General features: G+C 35.4%; 1 protein-coding gene across 8 annotated transcripts in view; it reads right to left on the bottom strand.

Moving 5' to 3' along the window:
* The window catches only part of LOC149808515 (mitogen-activated protein kinase kinase kinase kinase 5-like), a 213,566-nt gene that overhangs the window by 119,800 nt on the left and 75,232 nt on the right, over positions 1-18,534 (bottom strand). For all 8 annotated transcript variants that reach the window (XM_089978310.1, XM_089978325.1, XM_089978335.1 and 5 more), the window contains 3 exons: positions 6,372-6,411; positions 4,898-5,230; positions 957-1,007 (listed from right to left, as the gene is read on the bottom strand). In XM_089978310.1, coding sequence (XP_089834436.1) covers positions 957-1,007; positions 4,898-5,230; positions 6,372-6,411 — 424 coding nt within the window. The remainder of the gene's footprint in view (positions 1-956; positions 1,008-4,897; positions 5,231-6,371; positions 6,412-18,534) is intronic.

Raw genomic sequence — 18,534 nt, 5'->3', positions numbered from 1 at the left:
CCATAATTGAGTTTACATGTACGATATGCTCAACAAGAATGTACTGCACTATCAGTGGACACAGGCATGGTATGCACTCTGATCAAGGTTCACCCTTTAGGAGGTATGCATGAGTCAGGTATGTGCATCTTATACATGATTGGTACAATACCACTTCATCTTTGTTGTTAAAATCCAACAATCCTTGGTAAATTGGAAACAAACACAGTTTGTATTTGTAATCAGGGGCCATAACTCTTGCAAATGATGGCCTAGAAGGATGGAAACTGACCTCTTTCGGGGTCTCGTCACTATAAAGTGGCATAAAAAAATAGGATTAAAATTCCCTGTAAAGTTACCTTGTAGGAACCAATCTGCAGATATATTCACAAGTTATGGGCAACAATCTGCTGCACTCTTTTATCAATTGTGCCTACCAAATGCTGAGATATTTTCTATTTCATGAGTATCCATAAAAAAACACCAAAACAAGACAATGTATCAATCTCCTACATGTCAATGAAGTGTACATTTTAAAAATCAATGAGTCTGTGTTTGAAGAGAAACTATGATTGGCACATTAAAACAATGAGAAATGCTGCATTTGATCACAACGGCAAAATTTATTTACAGGTTCATGTATATTCATTAGAAATGAGGAGATCTCGGCACAATCTGCCATGTGTGATAAGATTAGTGTACTGTCACCAATGGCTTGCAACAGTGATGGCAGACAGATGGACATCTCGACAAATTAACTGAACACTAAAGGGTTTTGCTGAGCATAGGCTTATTAATAAGTCAATGGAAAAAAAAAGTGTTGTCCACAATGCCACAGGTAAAGAGACAAAACTGCTGACCCCACTGACAGTAGTGAAAAGATAGTTTTGCCTTGCTTTTCCACTATAGTGGATCTGATAAAAACTAACATTTAATGTTAAAAAAGCTCATTTCAATTTTAGGAATATTTAACTTACATGGACTTTAGGTGTTGGGGGAAGTCCATTGAAACTTGGTCTATGTGAACTCTGAAACAAAATAAAGAGGTATCATTTATGTAGAAATGTATGCATAAATATAGTAAAACATTGACTGTACAGATTCATTTAGAAGACAAGGAACTTGTCCTGTCCATAGAAGACAAGGAACTTGTCCTGTCCATATCTAGGGTTCCGGGAGTGTTTAAAAAATATAGTTCCATGACCTTTCCAAGACCTTTTTACCAATTTCAAGAGTACCTACTATGTACATTTATGACCTCTAATACTTAGCTAACACATAAATTTAACACAAAAACATTTTACAGCTGGCTTTGGGCATACTTCATCCGATCGGATAAGTCATTCTCTTTTGAGTGCCATGAGTACAATGATTTTAAATGGCAGTAAGATCCCTCGATGTAGTCTATGAAGTTTCAGGGAATCCTACTCTAAAAAATTCATTGTCAAGTTAGAAAGGTTCAAACGTTTGCGTTGGCAAACAAAAATGTGACTGGATAATGCAATATAACCAAATTCCATGACTTTTCCAAACTGTGAATGACTTATGAAAATTTCAAAACTTTTCAAGGCTCCTGAAATGCTTTTCTGTAATTTACAAACTTTTCCAGGAACCCTGCATTATCCTAATTGGCTGATGACTAATAAACTGACCCATTTCAATACAAAATCTTCTCAAATGTTGATGAATTTGCCTCTTGAAAAGCTATACCTAAATCTCACCTATTGCTATTTTGAAGGCAAGACAAAAAAATAATACACACCTAATTGTTTATAAAGAGATCATGAATCATAAAAAGGTCCAACAGATTTTGAACAGTGCATTTAAACATATCTGACTAAAGTATAAATGCTGAAGCAATGGAAAATTAATGCTCATATATACATTTTGACACACTGGCAAAGATAACGAGTAATGAGCAAAAATGTTTATCCTTCAGTACAAGCTAATGCTGATAGACTGATGGCAATGTAAGATGATGTAAGCCTTGATGACTATACATGATGATAGCAATGTATAATCATGTAAGCCTTGATGACTATACATGATGATAGCAATGTAAGATCATGTGAGCCTTGATGACTATACATGATGATAGCAATGTAAGACGACATAAGCCTTGATGACTATACATGATGATAGCAAAGTAAGATCATATAAGCCTTGATGACTATACATGATGATAGCAATGTAAGATCATATAAGCCTTGATGACTATACATGATGATAGCAATGTAAGATGACATAAGCCTTGATGACTATACATGATGATAGCAGTGTAAGATCATGTAAGCCTTGATGACTATACATGATGATAGCAATGTAAGATGACATAAGCCTTGATGACTATACATGATGATAGCAATGTAAGATCATGTAAGCCTTGATGACTATACATGATGATAGCAATGTAAGATCATGTAAGCCTTGATGACTATACATGATGATAGCAATGTAAGATCATGTAAGCCTTGATGACTATACATGATAATATTACATTCAGATACTGCCATATTTGAGCCAAGTTTCATATATGACTGAGATAGATCAATGTTAACCAACCGATTTCCAAGAGTTCTCTACGAAAGAATTGGCATCTGTTAACACTTCAGCAAAATTTGATTTATGCATCACTTACATTCTACATAAAGATAAATAAAATGTATTCATGGAATCTGAATGCTCACCAATGCTTGAAAACTGACCTGCATGCCCACCATAGTGCCTGAAAACAGACCTGTATGCCCAACATATTTCCTGAAAACTGACCTGTATGCCCAACATAGTGCCTGAAAACTGACCTGCATGCCCAATATAGTGCCTGAAAACTGACTAAACACAAAGCTTCACTGGACAGACAAATGAAGGTGTGTGGGTGGATGGAAAAAAAGACAATATATGCTTCTGCCACACTCATAATTTGAAAGAACCCCCCATGTGATCAATGGTAAAGCCTTAAATCACAGTCATCCAATTTAAGTAAATTACATCAAGTTTTTGAACAGGTTTGGTGGTTGGTGACATTTTGTTGCCACATTGAATTTGTCTTGTGTATGTTGATCAATAATGAAAAGAACTGAAAGCAGCATCTTAGGCATTGTTTCTTTGTATCGAATATTTTTCCATTGTATTAGGAAATTTTCCTTTCATATCCATGAATAAAGCAATGAGCAGATTCTTAACAAATATTTTCCAAAACTCTTGTCCGTTGTGTTTAATCTTGATATTATTTTAAATCTATTGCAAGGATGATATTTAAAATTGAATGGTCACTGGACATACCATTAACACTGATAGTGGTAATTATAGAGTGAATCATAAAAGAGAGAAAGAGGTACAAACAGAATAAAGTATTTACTGTATATGTTGGGACACCGTATTTGTTGGAACACCATAAATTAATTTTGAAAGTAATTTTTTTGTGCACTATGATCTGGGACACATCATTTTTTCGAGTTGTAAGTTGTGGGACACCTTTTAAATCATTCAAAAATTACATGTCAGAAACTGCACTCCAACTGAAATTTTATTTTAAAAAATATAAAACTGTACTTGAGATAAAACAGTTTAATCCACTGAAGCATTATCTCATCAACACAACCATTCTCCTGCACATATATAATCCATTCTTTTGGTGCACAATATTTTTTTTATAGCTTTCTCATACTGTGAAAAATTATCATTAAAGGCAACACATCACCTGAAGCAGAAACTGCAAGGACTAAAGTCAAATTTTTCAAATCTGCTCCAGTTGTTCTAATTCTCACACTTTTGACCCCAATATTATCGTCAGTTTGTCCGGGAATGAGATCAAAGTACACTAGAATTTCATCTATGTTGATGATCATATTGTCAGTTGAATCATCTGCTTCTCTTCTGACCCTCATGAATTCATCAAATGATTTTATTTTCTCCAAATCTTCTGGACACTGCTAGATCATTGATGTCCATGCATAAAGCACTATATTGTGTCACTTAAAATTTTGTTACCATTGTTTAAATTTGTTTTCAAAATTCCTGTTAAAACTGATAAAAATAAACCACAGTTAGCTTCCATATTTTGGTCATCTTTCTATAATTTAAAAAAAAAAGGCACATATAAAAGAATCCCAAGTCGGCTTCTGAGGTCAGCATGCTTTGCAATAAAATACCCTTTGTATTATACCTATAAAAAAAGAAAAACAGCTTCAAAGTATCCAAAGTCGGCTTCTGAGTTCAGCTTGCTGTCTATTAAAAATAACCTTTGTCTTTGATGTCCTGTCAGTAAGTTCAAAGAATGAGCTTACTACAAGCTGCCAGTTGTGTTTATCCACCACCTGGGGTTCTATGTGCTTGCATCTGTAGTTATAATTAATACAAATGGGAACTGAATGCTGCGGATAAATAGTATACATGGCAATAACTTGCATTAATGATACTTTTGTAACCCGTGCTAGTGAAAAGATCGTTACTTGCACTCAAGTGAATGTGTTGTCAAATAACAATTTTTATTTGCGAGATACTGTCACATAGTTGACCTGGATACAATTCAATGAATGTGTCGTGTATTATTGGACATAATCAATACACACTACAGTATGGAAGCCTATGCAACATATACGGAGTTCGTGGATATATTTTATGCTTTATGCTCATGATAAATAAAAAAAGAATAAATGATAACAATACAAGGTTAGTTTCTTTCTTTTAAATGTCAAATAAGCATTTTTTAAATCTATTTCAGTGCAACATGCAGTGGGGGGGGGGCACAAATTCAGTACAAATTTATTCTATTTCTTATGCATTGGGACATATGACTTAGGTGAAAAATGTTCCACCATAAGTTCTAGGACAGGAAGAAAAAAAAAATATTATTTTATCGTGTCCCAATATATATGGTTAATATGGTAGTATCAATAGTCCCCAAGTTCCTACTTACAACTGAGTCCTGTTTGCTAGGTTTCTTTTCTCTTGGGGGTACAACCGGGGCATCACTTTCTCCCTGTCTCAATAATGTTGAATCATGGTCATGATCATGCCTGACCACACCATTATGCTGCCTTTTGCTAAGTTTGGGAGGAATTTCTGGAGGATTTTCACCAGGTGGTTGTGTATTAGGAGTCAATGTTCTGTCCAAATCTAATGAACTAATATCAGGACCTTCATCTATCACAGTCTCTTCACCTTCCTTTGTCCAGCATATATTTTGTTCTTCCTTTTCTGCATCAATAGAATCATATCTGTTGCTATCTACTTCTGAATAGGACATTGGCTGGAACACAAGTGAAATGCATTTTATGTTACACAGGTTGAGATTGTGTTTGCATCTGACATAGTCCTTACCCTTACATAAAATAAAGCAAATAAGATGGCTTCCCAATGCAATTCTCCCCACATTTTGTTGCATATTCCATTAGCCGATGGTCGTAAATCCACTTTCTTCCACATCAACACTTGGTATATTTAGCTAGTTGATGTGAAAAAAATTTCCAATAAATTTTCCAACTAATGAACCAAACAAATTTTATAAAAAAACACAAAACCAAACTGCAAAAAATACAGCACAGGAAAATAAAAAACTTTTGCTGATTGAAGTTTTAAAAAATTGCCTGTTTTAAGTATTTTGGTATTCAAAGTTTGTAATTTACTGCAAATGACTGCACAATGATCACTTAAATGCTGAAAAGCCATGCATAGAAATATGGGAGGTCTCAATAAGTAAATGCACTGTTCCTAACAGCAAATATAGTGAACTATCAATGGTCATATTTGTGATTTTTATTTATACTGTCCATTCTCATACTTTCAAGAATACCTAACTGTATTTGAACAAATGTAGCATAACTCAAGCAATTGGTATATCAGCTACTTCTGTTTCTTCTACTGAAATGCCCCACCAATCATTCACAGTATTCATTGATGTTAACTTTTTCAAAAATATTTTAGAGAAAAATAAAATCTGTATCATCAATTTCATTGTGAAAAGTGCAGTACACCTGTTTTTGTTGACTTCAACTTTTCCAATAAATCTTACTTACATCTAACAAACAGAATTCAACATTTAATTTAATATAAAATATAACTGTTTTTCACACGACAAAATTAAAAATTAAGAGAGCTGTAGGAAATGTCTTAATTTGTTTCTTTTTAAAAAAACTGATCTTGAGAAGTAATCATAGTTAAATATATGCAGGTAAAGTCAAGCTATTTTTCTCTCAATAATCTTTCATATTTAAGGTTTGAAAATTTATTTTATTTCAAGGAAACATATTTTTGTGGCATAAATTGTGAAACCTTTTAAAATGAACTAAAAGCATCTTTCAATTAACTTTGAAAAAGATACAAAGAATTATAAATAAAAAAAACAACTTAATTTTACACAAAATATATACGGAAATACTAATAAGATATACCTTTGGTGGCAGTGGTGGGGGACCAACTTGCAACGTGCTCCTGAAAAGCAAAAATTTTTCAAATGTTACTATTTTTCTACTGGCTCATTGGTTTGCATTCTGGACTTGCATTCAAAAGGACTTGCATTCATACTGGACTTACATTCAAATCCTATCATCGGATCAGCCTGGATCAGCTGCCATGGCATGTTCCCGGGCAAGGTACATTACTCCAGTTACCACAGCATTAATGCCATGGCATGTTCCCCGGCAAGGTACATTACTCCAGTTACCACAGCATTAATGCCATGACATGTTTCCGGGCAAGGTACATTACTCCAGTTACCACAGCATTAATGCCATGACATTTTCCCAGGCAAGGTACATTACTCCAGTTACCACTGCATTAATGCCATGACATGTTCCTGGGCAAGGTACATTACTCCAGTTACCACAGCATTAATGCCATGACATGTTCCCAGGCAAGGTAAATTACTCCAGTTACCACAGCATTAATGCCATGGCATGTTCCCAGGCAAGGTACATTACTCCAGTTACCAAAGCATTAATGCCATGGCATGTTCCTGGGCAAGGTACATTACTCCAGTTACCACAGCATTAGTGCCATGGCATGTTCCTGGGCAAGGTACATTTCTCCAGTTACCACAGCTTTAAATAATGGTGATGTGCCACAAAACACCAGACCAAACTAAACCAAATTCTAATGAATTAGATTCAACTAACGTTTAAACCTTGTCACAGCTACTAAGTAAATTTTTTTAATGCATTTGCTGTAAAAGGTTTGTTATTAAATAATTTAACATGCTAACAATTAGAAACAGGAAGAAAAAAAACAAGTTTCACTTCCCAAGGAAATAAACCAATATACAGTATACTATTCTTTAGACAACTATTTAAGCATGGGTCATTTGTGCTTCATTTCCTACAACACAAAGAGAGTAACATATTTCTCCTACAAAAAGTCAACTGAGTCAACTTCATTTATTTACCTGACAAGAGTTAATTTGAAGGGACTGATCTAAAAATTTCAAAAAGTCCATGACAAGTCCATTTTTTCCATTCTTTTATTCATTTAAACTGCTGAGTACTAAACCAATCTCATATATTCTAGAGAAACTCCAACACACCAAATCTGGTAAAAAAAAAATTTCTATGTTTGAGTTACCATGTTCACAAGATACCTACCTGTAAGTGCAGTAAAAATTTCTTTCGTCATAACTTGACATATTACATTATCACTGAACTTTTCACGGACATTTGGTAATTATTCACATATTTGGGGAAAAGTCCAAGTTACTGAACTGGCAACATTCAAGATATTTTTGATATACATCCAGAAACTGGGTTTGATTAAAAATACATCTATTCATACTTGTTTGTGTTATCATGCCAAAAAGTCTGCATAGCTAAAAGGTTTAAATGTCCATGACCATAAATCAATGTCAAAGTTGTCAAAGTGTTCACTGGAATGTAACCAAATACTTGTACAGTGTTTTAGTGAAAACCCCACCCGAAAACAAAAACCCACTAAAGCAAAGAGGTCTGAACGGCACCACTTTCATTTAAATTCAACTAAATATCATAAGAAGTCTACCAAAAACACTATGTCAAGGCATGTCCAACCCATAATCATGTATGAAATCCTTTTGAAAATATGCATTTTAATTAATATGCATAATTAGTGATAAGGAACTGTTCTTGCTCATGCAGCCCACAACCTTAAGCATTCTACCTGATTTGGCTCCCAGCAAAACAAGGTTGAATGCAATAAAAAAATATTTAATACGACCATCCATGATGATGATGTTGAATGATGGATCAGCATCATTTCTATTTAGGACTGACTATATATCATAAAAATCTTTTAGAGAAAACCCCATCTCAATATGACCATCCATGTGGAGAAGTAGCAATAACAAGATTTTTACAACAAGCACCAAAGTAATTATAATTAACATATTAGGGAAAGTAGCAATAACATGGTTATACAGATGCTTGCAATATTAATTTAGAGGTCTGATCAACACAACTTTCATTTAGGATCAACTACATAACATATGAAGTCTCTTAGTGAAAACCAATATCAATGCAACTATCTGCTCAGAAAAAGCTACAATGACAAGATTTCAAGAAGGTCGCCATGGTGGCTAAGCTGGATGTCACAACACCAACATTTAAGACCAACAAGACACCATAAGAAATCTTCAACAGAAACCCCATGTTACCATAACAATCTGTTCAGAAGTTCTTACCCATAAGAGTGGTACCATGATTATTTAGTATGAAATCTCTTTGTGAAAACCCTGTGCTGATAGAGGGTAAAATCAATGCTAAGATTTTCAAGATGGGTGCTGTGGTGGTCATACTGGATGTCAGAGCAGTACCATTTTTATTGAAGGCCAATTAGGCATAATAAGAAGTCCATACTAATAGGGCAATCCTTTCAAAAGGAATAACAATAATTAGACACTCAATCTTGTCCACCACAGAGGCCATATTGGATAGCTGAAGAAACCATTTTCCTTCAAGACCAATTAAACTTCAGTAGAAAACTTTTCCAAGTTCAATGACTTTTGTTTAAGTAGTTCAGGAGGAGCATGATAATGAACTTAAGCAGGTTGATTATCAGGATGCCAAGAAATAAATAGAACATAGACCAAGATCTACTGGCACATTATGCAACAGCATATGTGGGTCTATGTTGTTTTCAGTTGGACCTAACATAAAACTGAGTATATTGTAGTAATCTTGACTCAATCAGTAATATCAATCCCTTTGTTTACATTTTTACAACAGAAACAAGAAGAATATCTAACTAAAACTATATAAATAAAATGTCATATGTAATATACATTACATGGATTAAAAAACTAATAAATTTGGGGTTCAAATAAAGTATGCATCAATAAAGACATCAGAATGATTGTTAGTATCAAAAGGGAAACACAAAAATCAAATTGTTATATCAATTAAAGTACAACAAAAAATCCTTAAAACAATTAAGGGAAAATATTTATAAAAATTGAAGTACATACACTAAACAGTACACATATTTATTTCAAGTTATGCCAAGATGCATCAATAGCCCTAACCATGTGGGCTTTGATTCTCATGAAGGCAAGATCTCTCTCTGCAAGATAGATAAACTATTCTGATAGGAGTTAGGGAATGGCTGACATGTTTTAGTTGTTGATTCTTCCCGAGATCACAAATCATTAAGGACTACCCTTTCTGTCTTCAGGTAAGCCTGTAACTGAGGTGCCAGCATACAAGAAAGAGTGAGGTTCTGGATCATGTATTGAAACTCTTCCCAAAAAAAAACTGTCATGATTTACCCACTGAGGTGATGACAAATTCTGGATCGTAACGAAATCCAAGCTGAAAGGGGGTGTCTCTGTGAGATCTCCAGTTTGCAAGCAGCAGAAACTGGAAAGGCAGCATATTAAGTCTTCCTAGGGGAACTAGATCAGATTTCACATGCATCGTCACCAAGAGAAAAAGATAGAGACAAGCAGAGAACAAAGTCTTCTCGAAAACTCATTTATGAAGGAAATATCTGCGTGATCTTGTTGGGGGTTAATATGAAATTTGTCCCTTGATTTGTGAAAAAATTCATCCCAATGTAAGTGAAATTCTGAGGAGTCAGAATTGACTTCTGGTTGGAGATTAAACCCAGATGAGTCACAGTCTTCCAATGATAGATGATTTAGGATGCCTGAGAATGCTGCGTATCAAACAGTAGTCAAAATGCTGGTAACGAGTGCCCTAAGTGATCTTAAGTGGGCTAATAATACTCCCATCACCCAAGTAAGTCTCTGGGAGTGGATACTAGACCCGAATTTAATGACCTCCTTACCAAGACAAAACCACTAAATTTCTTGTGAGGCAGAAAATGGAGACATGCAGGTAATTGTCCTTAAAGTTTAGTCATCCTGATGGTACATGATTGAGGTTGGTGTATCCATCCTGAAGCGCTCTTACTCAATACAGGTAAAACCCGCTATAACATGATGTTCAGGGTTAAAAGAATAACATCGCTATATAAGCGGAATTGCATTTAATAAATTTTTAAAAATATTTTCCCATAGAAAATGATCGTTGAAATTTCAATGTCATCTATTTTAACTAATCTCTTGATCATATATCTTTTTTTGTTCACTGGGTTTCATCAGACATCAAATATACTTCAGTTTTGAACTGTATACATGCCAATATGGTGGAAAATGTGCATGGTGAAGTTAAGGCAACATTAAACACAGTGCTGGAATTAAACATCTGCTAGGGATATGAATAATTGGCTTTACTGAGAGCATGTATTTAGGATCTTAAAAGAGAGGTCACCTTAAAATAAAAAAAGGAAGCCATGCTGCCATCATGTTATAAGCAGAATTGCATTATCATGAATCGTGTTATAATGAGTTTTACTGCATATTTGTTTAATGGGAAAAATCCATAATTAGGTGAATCCAGGAAGATTTGCAATGTGAATACCGGACTTCGCGTGACTCTTACTCTACCTACTTACCACTTCTTGAAAGAGTGTATATCTCCTCTTTTAGGGATGCCAATTTGATCGAGTGAAACCACATGGGGATAGAGGTTGACGGTTCTTGAAGTTAAGCCTGTAGTCCCATCTTATTGTGGGAAGGACCAATGCATCATGGTCTGGCACCTAATGGGACATCAGGATGAGGAAGGGTGCTAAACTCTAGGGCTAACAGTGTCTCTCCTCAGGGAGGGGGATTAGTCCATTGACTTCCTTGCCTGGCCCTTCTGACCAATCCAGTAAATGAAAGAAATGCAAGGAGTTTTAAAGTGGATCTCGTGGTTCTCCTGTGACTCTGCTTAAAATATTTTGGTGGGGTATCCATAGGCCTTCTGGGCTGGGTAGGGCATTTCTCAGTGAGTTCTGCCGGGCCTGAGACAGCAGCCAAAGACTGGTTGTGTTAATCCCTGAGATCTAAGGAGACCAAAGTAGAGACTAAGCCACTGAATAAGGACTCTGTGTCAGGTGCAGTCCTTAGCTGTGTTCCAGCAGAACCTCGAACACTGCATCACTATAGAGGTGAAGAACATTCACCCAAAGTACCTTTGCACTGAGTGATGAGTGCCTCATGGTCTTGGTAACAGCCTCCAAAATGTTGAAGGAGGCTGCCAAACAAAGATCAGTACATTAGGTTATGATAACCAGTGTCTGGGCCATTATGCTCCATAGCTTCAAGTGACTTTAGGTCCCAATCAACATCCAATCTGATCCTGTGTGGGAAGCTTTAGTGGTCAAGCAGACACCATCTAGCTAGACATTGAAAGAAGGGGACACAGTTTGGAAGAGGGGATTAATCAAGTTTTCTTGTCTGGCTGCCTCTTGACCTTGTGCTATCTTCTCTACTATGCCATTCATCATTGCTGAATGGGGAAGCAGTAGACTATCATTTATCATGAGGCCACTCCAAAGTCTCTCCAAACTGGAGAAGATACTGGTAACTGAAGACATGGAAAGCTTCAGATACAGGTGGCAAACTTTATCCATAATTCTTTATCTTCTGTCATGTGTCAAATGAGATGGAACAGAGATGGAGACACTAGAGAAGAACTGATGCAATAGGGTCTATCTCACACTTGTTCCTGTCCACTACTATGGAGAGTTCCTTGTCCTGTCTCTGTTGACAGGGTGACACAGGACAATCCCTTTCCTTCTTTCTCCTTGGAGAACACAGTTAATAAGACTTGTGATCCCCTCTTAATGCAGTAAAATTGAGGTTCCCCATCCCGTTTCCTTCAAAAATGAAGTTGGAAGAAAGGATGGGGTGAAACAATGTACTGCCAAGCCTGCGTACCAATGGCAATGAGAGACAGTCCATAATCACCACCTGTTCTTAAGAGGGGTCATGGGGCCATGTTGCTCCCTGGTCATGCAGAATGAAGACTTTGTAATGGACATCATTCCTAATGTCTTGATCTGAATAGTAAACTGTCGGATTCTGTGGCAGCATCCTCCACCGATGTTTAGGGATTGATCAATTCATGGTCTCAAAAGCTGGACAGGAACTGAAGTACAATTCCTGGTGACTAGTACCCAATGCCCCATTATCTGCATGGTGAATTTTATTACATGACTAAGATTGCGTGTCAGATGTCCAGTAACCAATATTCATCACCCCGTCCCATGTCTGGTGCCTTGATGTCAATGACCAATTCCTGGTCACTGGTCAATGATCAACCAGATGATACAGACCTGCATGAGGCATCCCCGTCTGGGAAACCTGACTCATCCAAAAATTTAGGCCCCTATTGAGGCATAGGTCTACTCAAGTATGAAGATGACCTAACATTCCTTGTTCTGCAAGGGCTAGACTTTCTCATGGACATGGAACAGGAAGAAATGGATAACACTGAAGGAAGATATGAAAAAACACACCAGAAATATCAAAACCTTCATGCACCCAGAGACACATGTAAACAATGGGAGTCCAAGGAAAAGAAGGATGATATTCCAAATGAGTCACTAAGGCATCAGACTGGGACTTGTTTTTTTTCTTCTAGGCCTCCAGTTATTAACTGGAAGAGGGAATCTACCCTGAACTAGGGACTAACACCATGAAAAGTTAAAGTACTGTACTAATAATAAAATCAACAACATATGATATGATTGTACAAATTAAGTCTGGTAAACAAATATTCAAAAAAGTGTAACTGCAATTTTTGTTAATTTGACCTTTGAACCTCTCCCAGGAACCCAAAGTAAGACATTCATTAACTAAATCCCTCTTGCAGATGGTCACCATCACATGGTTGAACAAAGTCTGGTGAATTTCCAATCAGTGGTTTAAATGGAGATTGACTATGGCAGATGGTTGTTATCAGTATCCCATGCTGAAATAAAGACTGGAACCAATGACAAACTAAAGCCCACCAGTGAAATGAGCTTTTCAGAATGTGACAATCTAAGTAAAATTTGTAACTCAAACATCAAAATTGAACACATTCTTGGTATGCATTCAATGACAGTTGCATCCTGAATTATAAAGATATGATAATGTTTCTAAGTTTCTAAGAGTCATCCACACACAAACACAAATAGTCAGATGGTAATAGTCTTATTAGATATGTAAAAGTGTTTCCGATAAAATCTTTTCAAATACAAGCCAAGGGCAAATAGCTTTAAAGAATCACTTGTCCAGTGTAAAAATATATTTGTCCTGAAGAGTTTTTGTGAGCTATTTAAAAAAACAACAGACCCATTGGACAAGTAACCCTCTGCAGAAGAGCAGCGTACTGGTATATAAAGACAAGTGCCATGTATTGGTTACCGTGCATTTTAGACTGCAAAGCAGTCTTGCACTTAGGTTTCCACTAATGGTACTGATGCACAATGCCTCTCAAACCTGCTGAGAGAATGAGTGTCATAAACAGCAACTCAAGTACCAAACTGTGTTACTTATATCACTTCAGAATCTAAGCTGACATACACATCTATAGCAAGTATAAAGCATCAAAATGCAAATCTGAGTTCATTAATCAACAATCTGATGTGAACCATAAATTGATTACTTGCTATTCAAAATAGACAACATGATTCCAAACATGAACACAGAAAGTGTTCTATGAAAGCCAAAAAGACATTTTGTGATCTTCAACATCCAGTTTTAATTAAATACCTCTAGGTATACTGCTTGAAAATGATTTGAAATTTTCTTACATTTCTGGCTATTGAAAAAAAAATGCCATAAAGTGTAAGCATATGAATGTATATGCTCACTTACAAATCAACATAAATCCAAAAATCTTACCGGATGCCCATCTCTGATTCCCATTAATTACATTGTACATCTATGTAAATGATGACTGCATGCACAATTTCAGTAAAAATTCACAATACTTACAAAGTTATGACTGATTGAAATGTAAAGGGGTAGCATAGTTATATCACTTGCAAATTCATCAGCTTATAACAACAGAGGGTTTGCAAATACTTGCAACTTTTTTATTATTATATAGATATCAGGCTTTGCAATGTATTTGTGACCTGGGGAATTTGAATCTGAGCTCAGATTTTCAATATTTAAGTTATCTATTGAGATACATAACCCTCAAGTTCTCCTTTTGTTCATCATGGATTTTTTTTCTTCAGATTTTAAGGTATACTACTATCAACTCATCGATCACAAACACCAAATACAGGGTTCCTGCATTTTATAAAAAATATAATTCCATGACTTTTCCAAAACATTTCCAAGAACTTTTTACCAATTTCAAGAGTACGTACTACATAAATTTATGACCTCTAATACTTACCTAACATATAAATTTAACATTAAAACATATTTTACAACTGGCTTTGGTTATACTTCATCCTATGAGATAGGTCATTCTCTTTTGAGTGCCATGAGAACAATGAGTCTGAATGGCAGGAAGATCCCTGATGTAGTCTGACTGATGTTTTAGGGGAACCTACTGTAACAAATCCATTGTCAAAGTTAGGTTGGTAAAATTTTGCATTGGCAAATTAAAATGTGACTGATAATGCAAAGTAACCGAATTCCATGACTTTTCCAAAACTTTGAATGACTTATGAAAATTTTAAAACTTTTCAATGCCCTTGAAATGCTTTCTGTAATTTACAAACTTTTCCAGGATTTCGTTAACTGCATGAATCCTGCAAACATAATTTTATTTGAAAACTAACCTACAGGGAATTGTACCACAGTAATCTTAACAGAATCAAGTTCATTGTTAAATTGTACCTGGGGCTCAAACTCAAGACAAATTGCAAAATGCGAAAGCTGTGCCCTATTAACTGAGATAGTTTTACCTAGGATAATGAATTTTTATTATCAAGATACGCATCTTAGCTATATTTGTACAAAGCTTTGACTCAGTGCTTTCAGCCCCATTAACCACATTTTCCGAGCCTGCTGCCAAAATAAACGGTTAATAATAAACATCAAACTTCAGCAGCTAATTTTTAATTACATTTGAAAATTACAAATGGAACTAAATTACTGATGTAGAAAAGAAATACAAACGTAAATACTTCAGTTATGTAACCACCCTCAGTTACACATTAATTACAAAAATGCTGTCAAATTTCACTTGAATCAGTGCCTCATCCTGCATGTTTTCTTATGACCACACTGTACATCATTTTAGTTCAAAAGCACCAATGAAACAGATGACCTCATGGAATGGCACCCAGCACTAATCTCTACATGATACAGGAGGACAGGAGAGGCTTCCTTCCTGTATGGGACTGATTTATAAAGTTAATGAACAGACCATAGTGTACAGCAGGCTTCATTCATGTATGGGATTGATTTATAAAGTTAATAAACAGACCATAGTGTACATCAGGCTTCCTTCATGTATGGGACTGATTTATAAAGTTAATGAACAGACCATAGTGTACATCAGGCTTCCTTCATGTATGGGATTGATTTATAAAGTTAATAAACAGACCATAGTGTACATCAGGCTTCCTTCATGTATGGGATTGATTTATAAAGTTAATGAACATAGTGTACATCAAGCTTCCTTCCCGTATGGGACTGATTTATAAAGTTAATAAACAGACCATAGTGTACATCAGGCTTCCTTCATGTATGGGATTGATTTATAAAGTTAATAAACAGACCATAGTGTACATCAGGCTTCCTTCCTGTATGGGACTGATTTATAAAGTTAATGAACATAGTGTACATCAAGCTTCCTTCCCGTATGGGACTGATTTATAAAGTTAATAAACAGACCATAGTGTACATCAGGCTTCCTTCATGTATGGGATTGATTTATAAAGTTAATAAACAGACCATAGTGTACATCAGGCTTCCTTCCTGTATGGGACTGATTTATAAAGTTAATGAATAGACCATAGTGTACATCAGGCTTCCTTCATGTATGGGATTGATTTATAAAGTTAATAAACAGACCATAGTGTACATCAGGCTTCCTTCCTGTATGGGATTGAGTTATAAAGTTAATGAACATAGTGTACATCAAGCTTCCTTCCTGTATGGGACTGATTTATAAAGTTAATAAACAGACCATAGTGTACATCAGGCTTCCTTCCTGTATGGGATTGATTTATAAAGTTAATGAACAGACCATAGTGTACATCAAGCTTCCTTCCTGTATGGGACTGTACATCAGGCTTCCTTCCTGTATGGGATTGATTTATAAAGTTAATAAACAGACCCTCGTGTACATCAGAGCACTCAACAATACTTTCAATACACCATTCCTTGTTATGAACACAAGCAAAAAATGTAATTGGAACTTATTTTCTGAATTTTGCAAGTAGCCATCATCTACATCAATGTCCAGCCAGAAAATATTTTATGTAAATCTGAGATGGCCATCCTGGGATCTCTGGATAATTTGGAATGGAATGACCCAACAGCAGGTCTTCATCTGTGTACTTTGCAGCTAGATTTGACTTACAACTGAATATATTAAATATATACAGTATGCTGTTAGACAGTACAAGAACTGAATAATTATTCTAATACTGTCTCCTGGGAGAACTGTTTTCCAAAAGTTCATTGTGGCATAGTGCCCAAACCAATGGCAAGGGCACTTTAATTCACTACACCAATGGCAAGGGCATTATAATTCACTACACCAATGGCAAGGGCATTATAATTCACTACACCAATGGCAAGGGCATTATAATTCACAACACAATACTCTTGAGATAACTGTTCTCCTATAGTGTTCTTCAACATGGTACAGTGATTAAACCAAAACCAAGGTCACTATACTACACTAAACAACACTCCTGGGTAATCTGATTTCCTGAAGTGTTGTTCAGTTTGGTATTGGGCCGAAAGGCAAGGGCATTATACTCCATCAGACAGCACTGCAGGAGGACAGTTCAACATCAGTGCATGGAAACAGTGCCTGCTGGAAGAACCTGTATAATTCCCCTAGTTAAGTATAGCATTCTTTGTCAAGGGGAAATGCATACCATGTTAAAATAAGATTCCTGCAGTCAGCCAGTCAGAATCTGATTTATCTTGTGCTATACAAAAACCTATTAACGAAATTAAGAGTAGCAAAGTGAAAAACCAATCAGCACAGGTTAAGAAGAACTGATCAAACAATACTGAGCATGCAGAGAACAATAAGATGCACTCAGAAATAAATACCAATCTACTGTAACTGGACCAGTCAGAAATGGGATTATAACTAAACTGATAATGTCAATACATTTCATCAGTTAAAAAAAGTGGATGCTGTTATAATCATTTAAAAGTATAACATATTCCGATGAACAGCAAAATGCAAAACTATTTCTAACTAAAATATCTATATCATTTTCTTTGAACTCTTGTTGTGCTTATTAGATTCTGATTAGTAGTTTTAAATCAGCTATTAAACCATGATACAGTCACGATACATCCATTTTCCATATGCTATATTTTCCTATATTCTCTGTATACATACATATATTTCACAGATATATAGCATGTTATTCTAAGTTCCTCTGACCTTTCCCACATGTTAGACTGTTGTTGGGTGTGTTCTACCCAAACATAACTAGGGGTTCAACAATACACCAAAACCGTATTTCAATATATTGCAAAATAATAATCCCATACTGCAATACACACTGCAATGCAGTATCACTTAATGAAAACAATAAAATAATCACTATAACTTTTACTACCTGAAAAATATAACACCTATAAGTGATGTTACCAGTTAAGATTGGAAATGTTAGCCAAAATGAAGATATATACTTATTCTAAAAAATTAAAAAAAGTCTACAAATACCAGAAAGCAGTAAAATTATCAGCAAATAAAAATCTCACTGTCATTTCTAGTCGATAATTAAATTTAAATTGCACAGGAGTATTATTTTAAATGTCTAGACACATTTGAACTATGTTTTTAATTTTTTTTATTTCACTGGAGTATTGTTTTAAATGTCTCAACACATCTGATCTTTATTTTTTTTTTTAGAAAGATGTTAAATAAGTCACTGCCTATTTTTCTTGAGAAAAATTAACATATAAAAAATGTCTGAACTCAAAGCAGCCCTCTGTGCAGTAACAACATCTCATAGTGTCATAAAGACTCTCCATAAGCTACAGGAATGCATAGCCTTTTCCAGGCTTCTTGCTTGTGCAAGGAGTGGAAACAATTACTGCTGAGCTTTCCACTA

The sequence above is a fragment of the Sinohyriopsis cumingii genome, chromosome 1 (genome assembly GCF_028554795.1).
Source record: "Sinohyriopsis cumingii isolate HCF-2022 chromosome 1, ASM2855479v2, whole genome shotgun sequence".
In the NCBI taxonomy this organism is placed as follows: Eukaryota; Metazoa; Mollusca; class Bivalvia; order Unionida; family Unionidae; genus Sinohyriopsis; species Sinohyriopsis cumingii.
This window is presented reverse-complemented; position numbering and strand designations above follow the sequence as displayed.